The sequence below is a fragment of the Ochlerotatus camptorhynchus genome, unplaced genomic scaffold, assembly GCF_037179485.1.
Source record: "Ochlerotatus camptorhynchus isolate MF236.1 unplaced genomic scaffold, CSIRO-AGI_Acam_v1.1 ptg000089l, whole genome shotgun sequence".
Classification (NCBI taxonomy): Eukaryota; Metazoa; Arthropoda; class Insecta; order Diptera; family Culicidae; genus Ochlerotatus; species Ochlerotatus camptorhynchus.
In genome coordinates, this window is record NW_027040579.1 from 923505 (window position 1) to 948165 (window position 24661).

The 24661-nt window shown below is 39.5% G+C and overlaps 1 protein-coding gene across 2 annotated transcripts in view; it reads right to left on the reverse strand.

The window, feature by feature from the left end:
* Positions 1–305: 305 nt before the first annotated feature.
* LOC135698531 (sodium/potassium-transporting ATPase subunit beta-1-interacting protein-like) overlaps positions 306–24661 on the reverse strand; it is a 209462-nt gene continuing 185106 nt past the window's right edge. The window contains exons 6-7 of one of the 2 annotated variants that reach the window (XM_065218551.1): positions 22245–22299; positions 306–442 (exon numbers count right to left, since the gene is read on the reverse strand). In XM_065218551.1, coding sequence (XP_065074623.1) covers positions 430–442; positions 22245–22299 — 68 coding nt within the window. In that variant the 3' untranslated portion in view covers positions 306–429. Of the gene's footprint in view, positions 443–20330; positions 22300–24661 lie in introns of those variants that run through there. The other variant, XM_065218550.1, reaches the window with a different exon arrangement.

Consider the following 24661-nt stretch of genomic DNA (forward strand, 5'->3'; position numbering starts at 1 on the left):
CCTTGACTGAAATTGTTCAACATGGAAGCCGCTGTTTGGCCCATGATGTAATCGTTGTTCAGTGACTTGAGATTAGATTCCGTCAGTTCGGAGTTCTTACTGTGCACAAACTGAGGGAAGGTTTTGGTTAGGGTCATTGTTCCAGCACTCTGCTGGTTCATCAGCTTAGTAACCGGGTTTTGGTGTACTTTCCGGCGGGAGTTTCTCACGCTGCTTCGATTGTTGGAGTGACTTCGCCGGCTGGTCGTACTTTGGCGGCCGGTAGTGCCCCGTTGCATCACAGATCGTCGCTTGACACGACGTGGGGTCATCGGTTTGGGACTGAGCGATGGACCCCGGAGATCATCATCGTCGTGGGCTCCTCGAATCGCGTCCACCGGGCGGGTGAATTCGATTGAGTAGAGCGATTGACGGTGTTTGGATTTTTTGCTACTTCTGCTGGCTGTGGGTCGCAGATCGAACGCGCCGTGGTTCCGGAAAAGAAAGAGACCAGGGAGAGAAAAAATCGGGGGACAGAAAGAAAATTGCCGAATTAGTAATCGGAGATTGATTATTTACATTTTATTAGGCTGTGGAATAACAGTAACGCTAGCATTAAGTGTTTATCTCATGATTCGGCGAGTAACCCGAGCGACTTGAGATGCAGATTTATCGGAGCAAGTACGTGTTTTTATTGTTTCCCTTAGACCAACTATCATGTTCAATAAATTACCAATCACAGTTAAATAAGACAGGTGTTTTTTTCGATGTTCCAGATCCTCCGGTGGACCGAACTATTGAGTTTCAGATACAGATACAGATCTTAATCGATTTCCGTAGAATGATAATATTTTTTTTGATCTTCCGGAAATTTAGTCTGTCTCCTTAGGAGTGCGCATCTATCTCAGTAGTCCAACGATACTGGTTGGAACAAGGCGATTAATGCCAAGTAATCTTTTATAGAATGAATTTTAGACGCTTGCTTCGAGGTCATAATGTTTACTGATCGTATGAATATCATTCGTCTAGTTTACTGAGTATAGTGACCGTGAGTGTATCAATTACCGCTCATTGGTGTCAAATCTTCTATTTTTCAAATTCCATTTGTATCTAATGTGGCTACTGTTTTATTTTCTACCCCTCTTAGACCATGATTCACTAATATTTGGCTATTTATATTTCTCGACTAACAATACAAACCACAGCTCACCTACGCAAACAAACAACACTATCGGATAGGGAAAAAATCCCCTACTCGACGGTGTTGTTGTTTTGGCAAGATAAGCTTCGGTTTGCGGAAAAAAAACATTACAAGTTTTGCTTGAAAAAGCTGATATTATATTGTTGGACGAGATTTCCAATATCGCACTTTTTAAGCACCAGTGAGCGGTTATTACTTGGTGATTACTTGGTACACTGATGGTATTCAAAAAGAGCAAAAAAGAGTGAGTAGAGGAAAAATCTACACTTCGGCCTAATCGCCCATTCGCCTATCGAGTACAGAACATCAAATATATCGTTTGGTACGATGCTTCTATTCAATAGCTGCAAGATGGCTCAGCTCTGGTACTATTTTCGGGCCCAAGCTAATCGATGCACCCCTCGAAACATAGGAAAATCCACGAACCCCTCATTTTATCTGTCAAACTTTCATAGCGAATCAAAACAAACATAGTGTAGTACTAGAATTTCGACTAGAATGGGGTACGTTAATCGATTTGCTTGGGACCAATAGGCTAGTCAAGTAGTGAGTTAATTTAAAATCGTTAGTTTCCACCACTTGGTTCAGCTGCAGTACCCTGTGGTTGTTGTTGATAATATGCCCGGTCATGGGATCTTGCTGAACAGCAAATTACTTAGTGTCGTCATGCGGGACCACTGATCCCACCAAAACCTCCTCTGCCATGAATCAAACTTTCGAAACTGAGCAAGGCTTTATAATTGACTAATTGGTAGGTCACCCATCGCACCAGGTCCTTTTGAGCCGAACTAGTGCAACATAAGAGTGCATATTGGATCGTTGATGATGGGGGTTACTCACGAAATAGAATGTAATTGCATTTCTGATTGCATTTATCTGTCGTTTACTGTTTCGCTAAGACAGTCGTATATCGAACCAGATCTGATGGAATATTTGGAGTTAATACGTATCGACATCCCCCAGCAGTACTGGGACTTGTATGGACATCCCTACACACTACGAAAAACTCGTATAAATTTCGGTTTCCTGTGACTGACACATGTAAGTGGCCCTTTTGTCATAAGAATCAGTTGAAAGCAACGAGAAAATCAATTCAATCAAACGTTTTCTTCATCGAGTTGCTTATCTTTCGATTTGAGAAAACTTTATTTTACATTAAATGTTTATTTACGTTCCATGATTTACGTCCAATATGGATTACGTCTCTTTTTTTTCCTTGATTTGTTTTCCGTCGATCTTGTTTTCCGTGCTGAGCACCAATGCTACCGACGGCAGGAAGGCAGCTCCCACACCTGGGGATTACGTCTCTTGTAAAAGTAATTATTTCTAAGTGTGTGGATTTCCCATAAGTCCATACCTATTGAAACCAATTGAAACTTATGGGATATTTCGGTGGAGTGAATGGATAGTACGCAGTCCGCCATATTTCACGCACAGTCTGACGTTTGCTTATGGATTTTACCATAGGAGTAAAGAGCTACAGAGTCGCCGTCAACTCCAATTTGGGCAGACATGCCAAATTTCAGTGCAACTTATACTGTCTTAAGTTTTGTTTTAATAGCTGATTGTTATTGACGTGTTTGACATCATGTTGAGTATGGATAAAAACGATTTTCGTTCTCTCATAAAACATCATTTTTTGAGAGGCAAAAGCGGAGGAATCAAAAGAAAAATGGATAAATATTATGGGGCTAATGCTCCGTCAGATTACACCGTCAAATATTGGTTTCGAGAGTTTCGTGGTGGCCGCAACACCGCTACCTAACAAGTCCACAGTGGCAGGCCCTCCGATGCGGTTACAGAGGATAATGTCAAAAAATACATGAAATGGTTTTGGCTGACCGGAAAGTGAAGGTGCGTGAGCTAGCAGATACCGCAAAGATTAGTACTGAGCGCACACGCTATATTTTGAGCGAGATTCTGCATATGAAAAAGTTATCCTGCCGCTGGGTGCCACGCAAGCTCACTCCTGACCAAAAACACGAACGCGAGAGCATTTCGAAAGAGTGTTTGGACTTGCTGATGCGGAATCCGGCGGACTTTTGGCGTCGATTGGTAACTGTCAGGCTTACCAAAAGCTCAATCAAGAGTCATCAATAAGCTGAGCTCCAGCATATTTTGATGATGATATATTTTGCTCTCACAGAGCTGAACTTGATGCTCAAGCTGGGCCAAAGATATCTAATTAACAAGATATCCCACTAATCAATTCCTCATACAAGGCATATAATTACCAGCCGTATGTGATCGCAGTGCCATCTGTTGAGTGCACATTGAAACTGTTGGGAGTTCCCCGCCAACTTCACCACCTGGGCTCAATAACTGACAGGTGTCAGCATGATAGATGTCAATGCGGACGTTGATGATCAGCCGAGGAAAGAGGACGATATCATCCTCGAAGTCATCATCATTATATCAACAATCAATACGAAACTAACAATTTTAAATTGGCTCACTACTTGACTAGCCTATTGGTCCCAAGCAAACGATTAATCTACCCCTTTCTAGTCAAAATTCTAGTACTACACAATGTTTGTTTTGATTCGCTATGAAAGTTTGACAGGTAAAATGAGGGGTTATTGGTTTTTCCTATGTTTCGAGGGGTGAATCGATTAGCTTGGGACCGAAGAGAGTACCAGAGCTGAGCCAAAAAGTTGAGCACGTTTCTTCGGGACCTTCTGGTCTTAGAGTTACCTCTATGATTATATTGCGATAGCAAGATTCTTACTTGTTTGTGATTGTTCCGATTTTCAATCATTACCACTTTATACGCAACAGAAACACTTGAGAAAACAATCACACATCCAAGCGCGCATCATGATGTGCTTGTCATATGTTTTGCTTTCGAGCGAACGAGTTTCCAATATACCACCGGTATCAGTAAGATGCAAATCTCTAATAGTAATTGATGATTTACGGAGCTGGTGCTCAAAAGAATCTTAATAAGCAAAGAAGTAAACATGGGAAAAGCATTCACTCTCTCTAAAGAATTATTCCAACACAAACGCAAACGGAAGTAGCCGAAGCTGAATGAAGACGATGAGTGATGAAACCGCTTCGTGTTTTGATTTGCGCTGTACCGTCCGCTCAGTTGTGTGGGTTCGTACATGTATAGATGTTGGTGTGCGTGTTTTCTTCCAACGCTGCAGTTCAACGTTGTCTCGTCACAAACCGTTTGGCGCTGTTAGCTGTCTCTAAAAAATCGTGCTGCGTTGGCCAAAGAAGACGGCATATTTTATTACGTTTAGCAATGATTTCGATACGTTGCATTTCCAGTGACTGGGGTGTTGGAATAATTCTTTAGAGAGAGTGAATGCTTTTCCCATGTTTACTTCTTTGCTTATTAAGATTCTTTTGAGCACCAGCTCCGCAAATCATCAATTACTATTAGAGATTTGCATCTTACTGATACCGGTGGTATATTGGAAACTCTTTCGCTCGAAAGCAAAACATATGACAAGCACATCATGATGCGCGCTTGGATGTGTGATTGTTTTCTCAAGTGTTTCTGTTGCGTATAAAGTGGTAATGATTGAAAATCGGAACAATCACAAACAAGTAAGAATCTTGCTATCGCAATATAATGATGATGACTTCGAGGATGATATCGTCCTCTTTCCTCGGCTGATCATCAACGTCCGCATTGACATCTATCATGCTGACACCTGTCAGTTATTGAGCCCAGGTGGTGAAGTTGGCGGGGAACTCCCAACAGTTTCAATGTGCACTCCACAGATGGCAGTGCGATCACATACGGCTGGTAATTATATGCCTTGTATGAGGAATTGATATTGGGATATCTTGTTAATTAGATATCTTTGCTTTTAACAATATCTCAAAAGTTTGTTTCTCTTTATCACGGTACGTACGGAAAGGTGAATAGATTTGGAAGCCATCAGTAATAAAAACATTCCAATTGGTGCTAAACTACGCAAGATTAAGAAAGACTAAGTGCGGGTTGTGCTTAATAGGCCGAAAATGGGGTAGTTAACCTATGCATAAAATTTGATTTGCGTTTCGGCGACATCTTGCAACCAACTGAAGGTTATGAGGCGGCGGAACAACCAAACGTAAACAGTGGCTTTAAACAATTATTCCTCGAAAATCAAAGCACATCCAAGCAATCTAACATCATCATCTGATAGAGCAAACTTCTTTTATTGAATGGCAATATTAGTTTACGTGGTAGTATTTTGATTCTCGAGAATTTTATGTTTAAAGCAATTGCTGACGTTGGATTGTTCCGCCTATTTCAATTGTTGGCCCAGAAAGATTTTCGAGCTACCGTGTGTGCAGCGACAAGGGATAATCCATAAACGGAGTAAAGTGCTTTTACTTGTTTTCCCTCGTATATTCTTAGTCAGAAATATAATTTCGTTTATCCACTCATAAAGCACTTAGCGGAAAAAAACGATCAAAGATTTTTACGACTGAGTTTGAGTAACCCAAAAAGTGGTCCCCAAGTAAAACAAAAACATCAATCTCTCAAAATGTTACGTTCTCTGGGAATGGTCCTATAGTCCATTGAATGTATTGTTCTGTATCAAAATATTGAATGGAAGAACCGGGCATCAATCAAAGGCCGTGCGTGCTCTCTCCGAATGCATAACGATGCTCTATATTTACGGTTTCACCGAGTCCATCCCGAAGTTCAAAATGTTGTTTGGTGAGCAGAGCCGATGTAAATCACGATTCACTCAAGAAAGAACCGCGCATCACTCATCGTGATGCATGTTTGTGGAAGTCCAGCTTGAGCATCAATCTGAGCTCGAGCTCTTTTGCGCTCTTTGGATTTGACATCATTGCTCTTAATATGTGAGGGATGAACTAGCTCACGATGAATGAGCTGAGCATCTATGGGGCATAATCTGAGCTCGAGGAGTTTTGGAAAGCCTGGTAACTGTTGATGAAACCTGGATCCACTATTACACCCCAGAGAACAGAATGAGTGCCCGGCAATGTACTGAAGCCGGCACGAGTGCTCCGAAACGGCCGAGGGAGGCTCGATGGGTCGGAAGGGTTATGGCGTCGGATTTCTGGGATTGTCATGGCATACTCTTCGTGGACTACCTCAAAAAAGGAAAAACCATCAACAGCGAGTATTACCATAGAGGTAACTCTAAGACTAGAAGGTCCCGAAATAACGTGCCCAACTTTTTGGCTCAGCTCTGGTACTCTCTTCGGTCCCAAGCTAATCGATTCACCCCTCGAAACATAGGAAAAACCAATAACCCCTCATTTTATCTGTCAAACTTTCATAGCGAATCAAAACAAACATGGCGTAGTACTAGAATTTCGACTAGAATGGGGTACGTTAATCGTTTGCTTGGGACCAATAGGCTAGTCAAGTAGTGAGCCAATTTAAAGTCGTTAGTTTCGTATTGGTATTACTGTGCATAACTGTGCATTATTGAAGGCCAAAATCGCTGCAAAACGGCCTCACATGAGCGAAAAAAAAAAATGTTTTTGCAAGACAATGCGCCGGCGCACAAGAGCATCGCAACCACGGCTAAAATCAATGACTTACGGCTCCAATTGCTTCCGCATCCACCGTATTCACCCGATTTGGCTCTCTCAGACTATTATCTCTTCCCAAACCTCAAAAGATGGCTCATCAATAAAAAAAATCAGCTTAAGTGAGGAAATCATCGACGCCGCGGAGGAGTATTTTGCAGACCTTAAAAATTACTTTTCAGACGGGATCATGAAGTTGGAAAATCGCAGGAATAAGTGTATCGGGCTAAATGGGGGCTATATTGAATAACATTAAAAAAAAACAAAAAATTTCATTCCCAATGAGGTTACTTTTCACCCCACCTAGTATATGGGAAACGTAAAGAAAATATTCACCACAAATTTACATATTGTTTAATCGTTGCCTATCGTTCATATACCTGAGAACAAGATTTGGCAAACCACCCGGAAGAAAATAACCATACAATTACCATAAAATAAAATACAATTACAACAATGGATCTTATTATGCGTACATAGTACACGAAATTTTAACATATTGTTGTACAAAACAGTAAGAGTTTTCAACAATATTTTTATTCTGTTGTGCAGCCGGTGACTGACAAAATGGCCTTAGCTAGTTTTGTCTGCTTCTAATCTGTGCTCAATCAGCCAGCTGTTCTATACAAAGGACTTCAAAAACTATTTCTCTTCAAAGCTTTGAAACTAGAGAAATGTTTTGACCAAGTTAACACAATTGAATAGATTAATAGGTAGATCACTGTTAAATCAAAATTTTGTTGCAGAATGCATTCAAAAAGCCAGTCACAAAATTTTTATGTTATTGAGTTTTCAACAATAGAACAACAATGGCTGGTAAATGGCTCAAGTTTGTTCGGGAAAAAGTGATTTTTCTTATGGTTAAGATATATAACGACCCCCTTGTTCTATTGTATATTCTCCCATTTACCATACATTATATTGTAGAAACAATACATTCTATTGTAATTTTATCGTTGTGGAGAATACGATTTATTGTAATTACAATAAACTCTATTGTATAATACATTTAATTGTACCTTTACGGGCATACAGTATAACTTTTCCGAAGACTGCAAATTGATTTGATTACTGTGTAAAAAGTTTTTAACAATTTAGCTTAATCTTTTAAATTTGTCAAAACTCTTAACGGAATCCCTTTATAATTTGTATCCCCCGTTATAATTGCTTATCTTTTTACAGATACGCGTATTTCGTCTACTACTTGCAGACTTCATCAGTGCCAAGTACTCAACACCACTGAAGAATCCATCTTTTATCTACGAGCTATATACTAATCAATCGGTACTAAAAATCACCAGGTATCCACTGCCATGTCACAATTTACCTAACCAGGTACCTAAATTTAGTCTCCAACAGGTACAGGGGTTACTCAAAATAACTAGGATACTCAAATTTTTGGTCCAATTTGGAGTATTGTAACTTCGTCAAAAATGATCCGATTTTAAATCTTCCAAGAGCATTTGACTGGAAAACTAATATTGTTCTACGGTGTAGCCACGGCTTGCCTAACTTGCTAAATTTTTGGTGAAATTTTATATACGATGCTGGTTAAATATAAATATTTTTAGTAAATACCACAAAAGAAGAACCATTTCTAAAGCGAATCATATGCCAAGAACTAAAATTGGTCTATAATCAACCGAGATATGGTCATTTCCCTGGAATCGGTTGTGGTGAAGGGTTCTGAATGCGGGCAGATCATTTAATCACTCAAAACATGCCGTGCGATAGCTCATTCTTCATGGTTTCTCGTAAATAGACTTTTGATAAACTTTAAATGCATCATTGACCATATTGGCCACTCTCGGAACATCCAGTATGCCCCCGGGGGAACCTGGAGCAGGGGACAATGGCATTTTTACACCAAAACATGCCGTGCGACAGCTCATTCTTCATGGTTTTTAAAGATTAGGCATTCATTAAAATTCAAATGGATCAGTGACCACATTGGCAGCTCTCGGAATCACGAGATACCCCCGGGGGAACCTGTAGTAGGGGGCAATTGTATTTTTACTCCAAAACATACCGTGCGACAGCTCTTTCTTCATAGATTTTCATGAATATTCTTTCTATAGACTTAAAGTGAATCATTTACCACATTGGCCGGTCTCAGAACCACTGGGATGCCCCGAGAGAACCTGTAACAGGGGACAATTTCGTTTTAATTCAAAAACGTGCCGTGCGACAGCTCTTTCTTCATGGATTTTCATGAATATGCTTCACTTTTTCACAATTATCTTTTCATACATTGATTTCTCGCAAAAACTTTGTTCTAGACACTTTTAGAACTTTTGATAACGCACCCGAACTTTTGATAGTACCTTAATTGCCGAAGCAATTAAGGTGCTATCTCCTTTGTTTGAAGAGTTATGGCAGTTTTTTGCATAAACATACGACTTTTTTTTTAAATTAAATTAAATGCTTTAAACAAAAATCGCTCTCGCAGTTTTCCCACCGTTATTGAACAAAATAATGATCTTTCAAATGGAATTAAAAACTTGAAAATCGGTTTGCTCCTTTTAGAGATATTGACAATTGAAAAATGCCAGTTTTTTTTAAAAGAAATCGCCTTTAACTTTCCAATGAAAAAAGATATCAACTTGGTTGCTTGAGCAAAAATATTTGACATTGAAAGTTCTAAAAGTGTCTAGAACATTTGTTCTACGAGAAATGAACGTATGAAAAGATATTCAAAGAACCCCAATTTTTCTGGGACCACCCTAACTTGCTTGTTTAAAAAAAATCATAACTCATGAACCATAAGAGATTGAAGTTTGGTGACTTGAGCAAAGGTGCCGCAAATTGATTGTTCTGCAACTTTCTATAACATTGCACTGGTCTATCTCACATAATAAAAAAGTTCACATTTTCAATTCACCAATTTTATGGACCACCCTAATTTCACTAACATAAAAAAAATTGGCCAAAAATATGAAGTAACTTTCCGTAAGACACCATATGCCTAAAATCAACGGTTTTAGCGCAAACATTTTTGTCTTCCAAAATACGGCTTTGGGACCATTGTGCAATGGTTGGCAATGTTTTTGTCGAAATTCACCGCTACCCGTTTTAAACTCAGGCTTCCGGAAATCTCACGCGTACGCAAATGCGACAGCGAGCTGTGAGACGGAGTGTCGCATGACTCTCAAATCCATGGTGTGCTACATTAATTGTACAAAAGAGAGACCACAACGATGCGCGCGACAAGCTACACGCTCTCAACAAATTCGAGGGTTTCAATTTTGTTTTGTCTCATCGCATTGCTCTCTCAATGCGACGCATGTATTCAATCAAATGCGACTGTTTCATTGAAACATCTCAATGCGCTCTCACGCGGTCCCATCATATGTGATGTTGTCGGGTGACGAGAGAAGGGACTGCAAGGGTTTGTTCACAGAAGACTTGTGTGCCCTTTTCACATGTGCCTTTTGAAATGGGGTGAAGTTTTTAGATGGTTCCAGAAATATCTTCTAGTATAGATTCAAGCAGGCTCAACACATGGTTCCAGAGATATACTGGAATCACCGTAAGATCACCACTCATGCTCCTAGGAAGACGCAATTGCTTGTCGAAAGGATACTAAAGGAAGGTAAAGGAAGACTCCGTGAGCAGTGGATGGCAACCTTACGGTAGTTGGGATACCGTTAGCATGTTAGCACCCCAAATAATACCGGAATATCTCTGGAACTATGTGTCCTTCAACAAGTCCTTATGCGGAAATCTTCTAAAATACATTTTTTGGAAGCCTCTGAAGCTTTCAGCCCATTTGGTGGAAAAATATGGTCGGCGTTAAGTCAGAAAGGACTAAGTAGCAAAATAAAACCAAAAAATTAGTTAATGATATCATAAGATCAAGAATTCCCTCAGCTACAGTTCACTGTTTCAGCCAGATTTGAAAAATTAGAGTAGCAAGAGAAAACGGTCAAATGATTTGTCCCATTACATAAGACACAATATTGAACAGCCAACTTTAAATTCGTTTATCTCGAAATCAAATAAAATGTCACAGTTCGGTCTGACTATCATATCAACACGCTAGTAATGATCGAACTTAATAAGATTAATAAGAATAATATTTTTATTTTGTCTGGCTTGAGTGAATACTATTTTTAGGGATTATTTTAAACGCAGAAGTGTACTTTGCTGCAAAAACGTTGGTGGTGACTTCTCATTACATACACACAATTCTACACTTAAAAATTAACCAAGTTTAACATGTTGTGAATTTGTTCTGTTATGATCAATTGAGCTGAAATTTTGACTCAAAACTTGCTTTTCCATTGACCTTAGTCCGATCAGCTATGCACAAATTTTAATTTTATTGTCACCTTCCAGCAGGTGCTTCAATTTTTTTTTTATTTCTTACACGTGAAATACAACATATTTGTAGTTTTGCGTCAAAATTTCAGCTCAATTGATCATAACAGAACACATTTACAACATGTTAAACTTGGCTATTTTGTATGAAAACTACCTTTGTCCGATTAACTTTGCACCAGAGTGTACGTAGGTACGAAATGCTGGATTAATGTTAATGTAATAAATTTAGGAAAAAGTTATGTCATATCTGTATTACGGATTGTTGTTAAGCTTCTTGCTTCAGGAATTGTATTGAATACCTGTCAACCAACAAAACTTACTACGGCAGCATCTGAATTCTTCAGATGTGTTAGTGCTCATAGGATAGTTCATACCAGCCACCATGATGCTGAAACAATCAATTTGCGATAACAGATTTCCAAAAAGTTCTAGTGTTAGTACCTTGGACCCTCGGTGAAATTGAAAAAAAGCATATTAACGAGCAAATAAACCACAACTTGATTGTACACTTCGCTTACTAAAGCCACATCTCTTCCTTCGTTCGTCATGAATGGGCTATTTTTCAAGTTAATCCTTTAATCAACGAAGATTGCCGCTAGAAAAACTTTGTTGGTCATAGCCATCTGACACCTCTTCTCCACGTTCGATAAGAGTGTAGTAGCTAGGTCGCTTTCCATCGTTTTCAAAACAAAACAACACTTTTCCCACATCAAGAACACGAGTTGGTCTTCCAGTTGAGTTTGTTATTTCGATGTCGCATTGAAACGTCGCTTAGCGACGTCTCATTGCGAAAAGCGCATGAGCTTCGGCTCACGCGACGTCACATGATACTCGTTCTCATGAAACGCATATATCCGGAAATGTGCTGTGCTTACAAAACAGTGCGACACACAGACATTATGAGAATGCGAGATGCGACAAAACTGAAGAGAGAGAACAGAGTGCTACAAATCTCTTACGCATGAGACTGCTATGACTATGAGACTATTCGTATTGCGTCTCGCATACGGTAGCGCGAGCACTGGAAGCCTGTTTTAAATCCTCAGTTACTGGTGTAAAGCGAACCCCACACGTATCAATATATTGACGCGAAGGGGAATTATTGACATTAATATTGACGATGTGAATACAGAAATATTGTCAATATCGATGTATTGACGTCAATATTGAATGTATTGACAATACGATTATTGTCAATAAAAGCCATCGTGTAGGGTCCACTTAAGAGTTGTCGAAGTACGCCTAAAATGATCCCTTGTTCTTTTATCGGTTACTGCTGGAATTGTTTTTTTTCTTGATACCCATTAAGTCTAGCATTTAAAAAATAAATGTGAGCTATTTCCTTTGATTTGGCTGTATCGCTAAGAGGAAGAGTTTGCATCCTGTGAACCATGTGATGAAAAGCGGCCATTTTGTGTTGATGGGAATGGTTTGAAGTGCTTGGTATTACTCTCTTTGTGTTTGTTGGTTTTCTATAGATTTCGAAATCGAACGAAGACGTTTCCCGGATGATAAGAAGATCTAAGTAGGGGAGTTTGCCGTCTCTCTCTTCTTCGTGAGTATCTGTCAGAAGATAAGCAATTATAACGGAATCCACACTCAAAGCTCTTTATTTTAGAAATAATTGTAATGTCCCCCAGTTTCCTTTGGCGTATTTTTTGTTCAAACTCTTTTGCAAAACATATATTTTTCGAAAACGGAACTTATGCTTTTGTACATATTCCAACACTGGATTATTCGTCAGCCACCGCAAAAAAAAAAATAATTCTCGCGTTACATTTGAAAAGGTCTATCAACTTTTCTAAACTAAACTTTTAATGCCTCTTCCGCGCGAATCGAAGCTCGCCTATGCAAACCAATAATACCATCGGGTAGGAGAAATTCTTCAATTTCGAACGCGCGAAACTGGCCTTACAAGTTTTGTTTAGAAAAGCTGATATTTCGTTTTCAAATGTTGCGATAAAAATCATGTTAACAAACTTCACTTCGTAATAGAATCTTTGCATTTTAATCACAGATTACTTGGAAAAAATCAACAAAATATAGCAAAATATGTAATTAGAAAACTGATTTCATAGATTATGGATCCTCCTATTCTGAAAATCTTTGGGAGGTATTTGTTTCTGTAATGAATATATTGTTGGAAAATATTCAGGTTCACAATCTTTCACGCCCCTCTCCCCTTTGGAGCATGACATAATACATGCATGACTCCTTAACGGTATTCTGAATGTCGATATCTGCCTATCCTATATTATGAATTGACAAATTGTGTATCTTGACGAAGTTATCACTAACGGGTTATTTTATATGGATAGCTGCCATAACGAATTTTTAATAATTATTGTAGCACTGCAAAAACTATTTCTGTTTTCCACGATGGTGATGATGGATTTTTAATAGGTATTTGATTTAATAGTAAATTTAAAAAAAAGTAGTCTACAAAGGTTTGAGCCACGCGCTTATTATGGATATAAAGTACTGAATTTAAAATTTGATAAAAATGCAATTTTGAAGCTTATTTGGAAGATACCTTCAGTGAGTAGTAAGTTTTCTGGCAAATTTTGGGTGTTCGTGAGTATTCCTGACATTGTTGAAAATTATGATAGCATCAGATTGCGGGGTTGCAGTGTAATAGGATGCTTTGTTGATTGTTCATTAACTCTTGATTGCTTATAATACTTATGAATATTTTAGGTGGACAAAAAGGCGAACTAAGAGATGGACGCCTGAGATTTTTCACATTTATATCGCTGTGAAGCAACTGTAAACTCTAGAGGGAATTTATATCTTCGATTTTGTTTGCAAACCTGGTTAAATTGTCATATTTAATTATCTTAAAGATAAATCGTCCAGCTCAAACCTTTGTAGGGGTAAGAGGTGGGACCATCATCATCATCATATCCTTGATGGTCCCTTTGATATCGATATATGGGGAGCAGAGCGAGAGATACAGCAATGAAAACCATCTAGTTTCAGCGTTTATTTGAGAGAGGTAAATTTCTTCTTCCTCCCGAATGTTCTACACGCAGTCAAAAATCCCAAAATACAAGCAAGAAAAGGGAAACTGTCGAATCATGAATACTTTTGCCCAATAATCGAAGCCAATTTGCGGCCCGATGAGCTATGGCTATGATGCTAGTCGTGTTACTCAAGCCTTACGGACAATTCAACACACACGTGGGAATACACATGTTTTCAGGTCCGACCACAAAACAGTTGCTTTCCGAATTCCGAACCTTCTTTCTGCTCTTGCTCAATTTCGGACCATGAGATAAACACTTTTTTCTTTCAATCTTTACCAGTAGCCTCTGATTGGTGTGAAATGGGGAACACGAGGTGTGTGAAATGGTGTGGGACAATGCAGGAAACGGGGGAGGGATGGTCAATGTTAGTGGATTCGTTAGTACTAGTTTTAGCACACTGTTACCTGTTACAATTATGTAATACCTACGGTTAATTTGGTTAAAAGTAAAGTTATTGTAAGTACCTTGAAGCCTCCATCTAGAGTTGAGTAGTTGTGGTAGTAATTAAAGTGGTGGTAGTAGCGTGAAAACACCCATGTACATACAACTCGGTACAATCAAAACAACAATGATACGCAAAGTGTAGGCTGTGATCTAACTCTCTAATAATTAACCAACCTCATATTCATTTTTTAGAGAGTTTCCACAGAAATGGCCATCGTGCAATTTACTTCGGTGATAACAACCAAACCAACATTCGACAACCATAATGTCGATAGGAGTAGACAACAAAAGTGAAACCTTTTTCGAACGGAGAGGAAATGAAACAACAAGGTATGTGTGTATGTAAAAAAGAATGAAAATGAACGAACTCTTTATTTGTTTCACTTGGCAAAGGTTGATGATCTCTTCTCTGCGATTTGTTTTATTTTCGTTCATCTTTCTTTTTTTATGATTTCTATTCGAATCGCTTCTCATCTTACACAAATTGATCCTAAAAAAAATCGAACAAACTTACACAACATCTTCATCACTGAGTTCGCTAACCATATACCGATGTGACTTAAGTAAAAAGGTCTCTAAATTAGCTCTAAATGCGCAATTTTAGGCTCACGTGGCGGAGTGAGCTGTATGTCAGTTTTATTTTGATTTCGTAACTTGAGTTGCAAGTGTTTGATTAACCTCACTTTGTACGCCAATTTGTTTTTAAGGGGAAACCAAAAGTGCTTGTCATGCACTCCCTAATGCTATTCGTTTGTTTAGACTTTGGTTTGAAATCTACACCTCGTCGCCAATAAATATAACCTAAACGATCTCTCGTGAGGAGGATAAAACTAATTAGTTATCACTACTGATTAAACAGTTCTCAACTACTATACTCTAACTGTAACAATAATGTTAATCTATTACAATAGTAAAAATGAACATTCAACTACAACATATGCGCAGTGGTTTAACTACTGGATTAGTTCTACAATGCTATTATTTATTTATTGAACTATCGTATTTCAATCTCTCGCTAGACAGTTTGAACTGCATTTTTGATCTTGCAAAAATGTTTGTATCAAAACGATAGTAATACGTAAGGAACATCGAACATTTCTGTTACAAAAATAATCATATAAAGTAGTCGCTTTTGGTGCCATACGATGAAACGTTCTGCTGCGTTTTGGGATGATGAAATAGTGACAGGATATTTTTAGCTCCCCGCATTTGAAGCCCTCTCCCAGGTGTTTCTATTTTGGCTACGTCAAACGCACAATGCAGCCACTTCAAACGCCTCCGGCTGATGTACGATTCTAATTAATTATTGATACATATGGGAATAGCGCGGAAACTAACGAAGGCGGGGGGGAAAGTTTCTAATATGTATCGATATTATTCTGGTGCATGCGAATGCCACAAATTATTGTGACCACCACCAGCGCGGTTCATCACCATGTGGGGTTCATGTTCATGGGTTCCAGTTAAAGCGCTAAGGCGACTCGATGACGACACAAACGACACCGGATATGAAATATGCACAAGCAACCGGCACGACTGTCAACAGAATGCAGTTCAATTCAATAGCAGTTGAGTATCGATGGGTAGCTAAACAAGTAGCTGTTTGATTGGTTTTCATTGCAGGAGTTTATACAGTATAGATGGATCTCGAGATTTGAATTTTAGCACTGAAAATGTAAGTTGCCCAAAATTGAATATGTCGTGACTTAAAATTTTATTTACATCAGGTAGCGCAACAGTACCGTATGCGTGATAATGTTTGCACCATCGTACAACTAAGGTTCCCGTTTCACCTGTGCATACAATGCCTTGGTTTTCTTTGCATGCACGTAACCTATAGCTCATACCGTAGTAGGCAGTGTATAAAACAAAATGATTTACTTAGTTTGACAGTTGCACCATGACGAAGTGGCAGCGTATTCGTGATTTTTCCCACGCGCAAATGTCATAAAAAGACATTTCAATCGCCGTGGGAGTGTCCCGGTGGACCGTCAAAAGGGTTTTAAACCGGGAAAAGAAAGGACAACTATCTGCGAAGGTGGCCACAGGTCGTCCGAGGTCAGCTTGGGTTCCGCGGGTTATCGCTGCTATCAAAAGGAAGATTAGGGTGAATCCAGTGCGTTCAATAAGGAAAATGACAAAGGAACACGGGATCAGTGACTTTACGGCGAAATCGAGGGCACGTAAAAAAAAATTACATGATTACCAACCGCATCCGGGAGCTACGAGTCGAACGATGCAAGAAAATCTTGAACTTCCTTACGCGAAAAAATCCGGTAATCCTGTTCACCGACGAGAGCATGTTTAGCGTCGATCCCGTATCAGATTCCAGAATCGACCGGTATATTAGTTCTCTTCCGGTAAAAGACGTGGCCGACGAGCACAAGAACGTGTATCTGACCAAGCATCCTGCTAGCGTTATGGTGTTTGTCAAGGTCAACTCGGAGATCTACATCGGGATTTTAAGTAAGTATGTTCTTCCGTGGAACAAAAAACAGTACGGTCCGAAGCCAAATGTTGTATTTCAACAAAATGGGGCTCCGTGCCACACCTCGAACCGCACTCAGAAGTGGTTGCAGGAACATCTTCCGTTCTGGGCGAAGGATATGTGGCCGCCATCCAGCCTCGATCTTAATCCGCTGGATCACTCAATATGGCGCGTCATGAAGGCCAAGGCCTGTTCTAAACGTCACCCGAGTACAGCAAGCCTCAGACAAATATTGACCCGTACCTGGAGAGAAATGGATCCAGACTACATTATTAGAAACTGCGGAAAAGCGTGTGGAGGCCGTAATTGCAGCAAGTGGAAACTCGATCGATGATTAACATAGTTTAAGACTCTGAGAAACATCCCCCTTTAAATAAATAAAAAAAAACTCGAAAACAAAATTTTTGAGAATTTTTTTAATTTTGAAATTGTTTAATGGTGCAAACATTATCACGCATAGGATAATTGATTTTTAAATGCATAATAATGTTTGTTAAAGGATAATTTTTGAAAGAGGGTTTGAGTAATTACTTTTATAACAATAATTCATTTTGCTATACAGTGATCAAATTCAAATCCTTATCCTCTAATTAAAAAAAAAAATCATGAAAAAATGCTGTGATTTTTTTTTATATAGTAGAGACTAGAGAGGGTCCAGTATCAGAGAGGAGCGGATTCAAACAAACTACGTTGGCAACCTATGCCTAGGCAATTTCTAGAAACACTGCCAATGCAATCAAGATAGGCGCTGCTCGATTGGCTTTGGATTGACAGTTCGTTTGGCTCAAAATCAGCGAGTCCGCTCTTCTCTTATACTAGACCCTCTCTAGTAGAGACCTCAAGGAATGTGTAAACATTATAAAAGGGTTAGGTTGTTCTAAATGTTGATGCATTAGAAGTATTTGTTCAATTATGACTATCACAAATCGACTTTTTTCTAAAATCTCATCGGGCTACCTCTAAATTCCGTTTTTCAAAGTTGCCGCCATACAAAAGCTTTTTTTGTAACACCCTTAGCTATCACTTGGAGAGTGAGCCTCCAGATTTCCAGTCAAAGTGTTATTTTAGGCCACCCTCATGTGCATCCATCACACTTAGATTATTTCAAAGATTTCTGTGAAATTTTACCGAAATCTCAACAGCTGAACGTTCGGCAAACAGTTCGATGATTTTTCACAAATTTCTTATCAACCAGTGAGATTTGGTGAAATTTGAGCAATACTTGGATTTTTGGTAAGCAAATGAATAGGACCGTACATTTGCCCATGCAACATTTAAAATTCTCCGGCAAATTTAGATTATAACCAAATTCGTTCAAATTTTGCACAGTTGTTGGGGACCTCAAGGCGCGTGGAAAGAGCAGTTTGGATCGGGGGTTCTAAAGTTAACCCACCCTAGTGTCCACTCTGTACTTCACTGTATTTATAATAACATATGTAGAAATTTTTACAATTATTATATCAAAATTTAACAGCATATACGAAATTTACGAGTGTGCTAAGTCGCTTGTTGGATCAACACGTAACGGTTGAGCGTCACTTATTACCGATCAACGAATTAGGAAAATCGTATCAATTTAAGATTTAGTATAAGTTGTTTTATTACGAGGTTCACTGCTGTGATCAAGGTTGCAAATACGCATTTCAGCTAAAATAATGTTTTTCGGAATAATAAAACCAAAAGATGGTATGATGACATGTTTTACTTGTAACTTACAAGAAGAGGTTACACAGTATGCGTTTAAAACGTAAAACCTGTAAATTTTGCTTGAAATTGTTTAATGGTGCAAACATTATCACGCATAGGATAATTGATTTTTAAATGCATAATAATGTTTGTTAAAGGATAATTTTTGAAAGAGGGTTTGAGTAATTACTTTTATAACAATAATTCATTTTGCTATACAGTGATCAAATTCAAATCCTTATCCTCTAATTTAAAAAAAAAATCATGAAAAAATGCTGTGATTTTTTTTCATATAGTAGAGACTAGAGAGGGTCCAGTATCAGAGAGGAGCGGATTCAAACAAACTACGTTGGCAACCTATGCCTAGGCAATTTCTAGAAACACTGCCAATGCAATCAAGATAGGCGCTGCTCGATTGGCTTTGGATTGACAGTTCGTTTGGCTCAAAATCAGCGAGTCCGCTCTTCTCTTATACTAGACCCTCTCTAGTAGAGACCTCAAGGAATGTGTAAACATTATAAAAGGGTTAGGTTGTTCTAAATGTTGATGCATTAGAAGTATTTGTTCAATTATGACTATCACAAATCGACTTTTTTCTAAAATCTCATCGGGCTACCTCTAAATTCCGTTTTTCAAAGTTGCCGCCATACAAAAGCTTTTTTTGTAACACCCTTAGCTATCAATTGGAGAGTGAGCCTCCAGATTTCCAGTCAAAGTGTTATTTTAGGCCACCCTCATGTGCATCCATCACACTTAGATTATTTCAAAGATTTCTGTGAAATTTTACCGAAATCTCAACAGCTGAACGTTCAGCAAACAGTTCGATGATTTTTCACAAATTTCTTATCAACCAGTGAGATTTGGTGAAATTTGAGCAATACTTGGATTTTTGGTAAGCAAATGAATAGGACCGTACATTTGCCCATGCAACATTTAAAATTCTCCGGCAAATTTAGATTATAACCAAATTCGTTCAAATTTTGCACAGTTGTTGGGGACCTCAAGGCGCGTTGAAAGAGCAGTTTGGATCGGGGGTTCTAAAGTTAACCCACCCTAGTGTCCACTCTGTACTTCACTGTATTTATAATAACATATGTAGAAATTTTTACAATTATTATATCAAAATTTAACAGCATATACGAAATTTACGAGTGTGCTAAGTCGCTTGTTGGATCAACACGTAACGGTTGAGCGTCACTTATTACCGATCAACGAATTAGGAAAATCGTATCAATTTAAGATTTAGTATAAGTTGTTTTATTACGAGGTTCACTGCTGTGATCAAGGTTGCAAATACGCATTTCAGCTAAAATAATGTTTTTCGGAATAATAAAACCAAAAGATGGTATGATGACATGTTTTACTTGTAACTTACAAGAAGAGGTTACACAGTATGCGTTTAAAACGTAAAACCTGTAAATTTTGCTTTCTATGAGTCACAATCAGTGATTTGCTGATCGCTGAGTGAGTGAGTGAGTGAGTGAGTGTGTGAAAAATCGCTGATTGTGACTCTAATGAAGTGAAATAAACAGGTTTAAAATGTCAAACACATTCTTTGCAACCTCTTATTGTCTCTTACCTATTCAAAATATGATCATAGCATCTAATTATTTCATAATTGAACAAAACATTGTTTTAGCTGAAATGAGTATTTGCAACCTTGGCTATGATCCGAAAGGCCATATTCATTTTTAAATATTACTGAGGACGAAGGATCACATTACATCCATCCATCAGGAACTTTTATTAAAACAAACAAATTTTTATTGAATTCAACTTATTAGATTTAGCATAATTCAAACTGAACTGACTTTTGATTATAGAATATCCAATGCTGCGTAGATCGAAATCAATTACGTTTTCTAAATGTCGAACAATTACACCGTTACCGTCTACCGTCGAATTCACTATTGATAAACCCTTCGATTTTCACGTCATCACCAGTATGCCTCTTGCCGCCGCCGCTAAACTAATTTAACAATCAATCTTGTATGTCCAATCACCCACTCCCCATGGTCTGTCTACAGCCGACATCGGACGTAGACCCACCGGCGCCCCCTGTCACTATTTCATCATTACCATCTAAAAAGCGGTCAGAAAAGCAGCAGTATTAAACAGTTAAGGAAAAACAAAAATCAGGCAAGGCTTTGGAACTTCCTAATTGCCGGGATGTTCCATAATCACATAGTCCGGATAGGCTCCGTTATTGCTGCAGAACGACCGCGGGCGCTGTTGGTACTGGCCACGTGCGCCTCCGTGGTGGTGGTGGTGATGGTGTCTTCGAGAGCGGTGCGATAATCGATCCTGGGATTTGGCCCGATGCATCACCATCGCCGGATAACCACTCCCGCTGGCCGACGAAACCGACGGGGGAGGCGGAGGGTAATTGTTATTTTCGTGCCCCGGGTAGCCGGGAGGCCCCCCCGCAAAGTCGCGAATTTGATCGCAGTACTTGGGGCTCATGACACGGGGGTTATTGTTGTTATTGTTATTAATTAGGTTCACATTGTTCCGCCGCGCAATTCGGTTCAAGTTCGGCGAACGCGTTACGTACTGGTATGGCATCCGATAGTTTTCGCTGTTGCCGCTCTCGAAATTCTGTTGTTGCTGGTGCTGGTGCTGCTGGTGGTGGAAGTGTAACTGTGGCAGGGGTGGCACTGGTGGTGGTATCGGTTGTACTTGCTGTGGCTGTGGCTTAGTACCTATCCTGTGCTGGTGAGCACTACTAAAATCAGGTCGTGTCCCGTGGGGGAAATTTCGTTCAAAAGCTATCGCGTTGTTCTCGTTCATTGGTGTCGTCGTTGTGCTACTGCTGTTGTTGCCTCCACCGCCGCCGCCAATGCTGTTACTCGTCGATGAAACCGAGGGATGCCGTTTCAGCGGCGTCGAAAGGGCTAGTTGCTGCGAGGAGCCGGTAATCAGATGGCTACTATCGTCATCGTCTTCAGCTCGTGAATCACAATCGCCATCGCGATAGTATCGACTGGAGACGTTGTTGAAGGGATTGCTGATACCGAAGTTATTGCGACAGGAGGAGCTCTTTGGAATGAAGAAGGTATCGTCCTCGTTCGGGATCATGCTCTCATCCTGCTGCTGCTGCTGCTGCTGCTGTTGGGTAACGTCAGTGTACCGAATACTGACACTACTGCTATTTTTCCGCAGTTGTCCGCTGCGGGTTTTGCTAAAGCTAGAATTTCGACTGAGCGGATGTGGAAGTGGCTGTTGATGGAGTGGCACGTGCTGTTCGTGTGTCTGTCCACCGAGTGCAGATGGAGGCCTGCCATTGCCGATGCTACCGTTCCCATTGCAATTGGTGAACGTCGATGACGGTGATGATGATGACGACAGTAGGGTGTTAGTGTTTGAGGATGAGTTGGGATTCTTGTTATCGTGACCGTTAATCGACTTGAGCACAACACCGAGCTTAGCGCTAGTGTTACTGAGGCAATGGGAACTATTGCTGTTATGATGGTTGGCGGTGATGACGGTGGCGGCTAATGGCGCAGATTTGGCAGCTATAGCTGACTTCAGCTGCGTCGAGTTGGCGCTATTCGTGGTTGGTAAACTAGTATAGCTCACGTACATTGGATGCACGGCCGTGTGCTGTGGACTTTTCGCATCGCCACCCATAAAGTCGACTGCGGGAAAAGAGAGAAATTATTCCACACATGAGTCCCACTGAGGCTGATGGAGCTGGTTTTGCGGGAAAGCCGTTCGACAAAATTTCACCCTTTTCTCATCACACAAAGCGAGGTAAAACAGCGTTGGATTAAGTAATCATATTTATAATTGAATATTTAAAATGGAAAATATAATCTAAGCCAACACTGGTTTGCCTTCGCTTGTGAGCAGGAAATCGTGCCGAGCGGTGAAAAACAATTTTATTGGGATTTTTTTTTTTCAAGGGTTATGTTCAATACTCGAACCAGGGGGCAACATTCTTTCACACATATAGAGCTATTCGGTTGTGGGGCGGTTCATGTGCGTGCGGTTGTGATTGAAAGGCGAACTAATGCAATAATCTGATTGCCACGAACTTAAACGGTAATGTGGCTGGTTGGGTCGTTTTTTGAACGCAATTTTGTGGTTTAAGCGAGCGAAAATAAAGACGCGGTGGCATGTTGTTGAGGGTCTCTAACGTTTTGAGTGGCGGGAAAAAAAGGTGATCCGATAGCATGATATAGAAGGGTGGGATAATGGGAGTGGATTGCTGGAGCTTCGTTTGCTGTACAAATCAATAAACTGGTGGAACGAATTGTGGCGTACTCGTGATTGGTAAGTGGTACTTTCCGAGGAAAGGCCGCATGCCGATGTGTAGTACACTGAAAACAAAACTAACTCAGGGAGTGAGTCACTTTTACTCATTCGTATGGAGAGATTTCTAAAAGCGTAGATCACTCAGCGCAAGAGTAACTTACACTTTTGGAAATTTATCCATACGAATGAGTAAAAATGACTCACTCTCTGAGCAAGATTCATTTTCAGTGTACAGTGTGATTGATGAAATGTGGAGCATTAAAGTAGCGCCGAATTTGTTGTAATTTCAAGCAATTCCCAATACAACTGCAACGAAGCAGAAAATTGAGCACGGAACCAATAATGCCTCGTTTATCAAGATTAGAACAAACCGTGTGCTTCTCTACGCTTAGTCGTATCGACTACCTATGTGTGTATGCACTGCCGATGTGCTTGCCTATGTTTATTTATGTGCTGTTTGTGAGCGATTTTGAGAGTGGTATTATGCTGACATTTTTTAACCTTCGTTCCCTTTTTATATTGTGGATCTTGAAAGTTCTACAGCAGCTGTCAAGGCCCACGCACATTAGATCCGGATCGGACGCATTGCGGCAAAGTTACAGCTAAATCTATTGTCTAACTGTCAAATTTACGTCAACGCAACGCAAACGGATCTAATGTTCTACCAGTATGAAAATGAGCTGAATACTGAAAAAAACATAGTGTGCATTGACAAACTTGAAGTATTTTAGCTATTGATTCTTTGAAGCCTTGTTATTCTACAATGCACGACGTGTAAATATTTACATCATTGACAAATCTCAGGTAATCATTACATTTTGATCTTTAAAAACAACGCGAATGAAAAAAAAAAATGGTGGGGTTGTGTACAAGATACGACCGCATGGTTGACGTAGACTGTGTTGAGATGTTTAGTGAACTTCTTGTAACTTTTTCTTGATATTGATTTAAAATACAGTGGAAGTAACTTATTGCGCCAATTTACTACATTGCACACCTCAATGCCGATCACATCTCCGTTGAACATTTGATATGGATAACACGTTTAACCAAACGTGGAAAATCGTTCACAAGCATGTATTGCACATCCCAGCCCAAGTAACATTGTAAGTTTTATTAAGGTTTTAAAGCACTCAGTAAGTCTAAATCATGGTCTACAATACCCTCATAAAACCCAATTTTTTACTTGGAAGGTAACCAATAAGCCCGCTAATTTGGATTGATTTTGTTATATAAAGCTAACATACGACTAATAGAGGGCTTTGGCGCATTATTACTCGGATTATTACTAAGCAGGCTTGTTGATTACTTGGGATTGCCCCCTCACTTTCTTTCCAACAGAATATTCGAAAATTTGATTTTCAGAGTTGTGCTTTCACCAATTAGAAAGTTTGGTCCATGTTCAATATTTAATCATAATTTGCTACTTCAAGCAATAAAAAATTCGTCCATCCAAGCAGGATTATAATTCTAAATGTTCATTGGATAGCTTAACGTAGGAATTTATCCGCCTCTTAAGCACCTCATGAGGAACTAGAACTACAAGTATTCAGAAATATATCTCTTAACTTTTTGCCATTCTTGCATTTACACTAAGACGCTCCAACCCATTTTCAGAGGTTCAATTTTTGGTGGACCGAACTAGACACAGCGCCACCCAGAAATGCGCTAATCCACTTGGTGCATGAATTTTGTAACAAACAACAATGTACAACAATCTACGTTAAGATGCAAATGAATTTT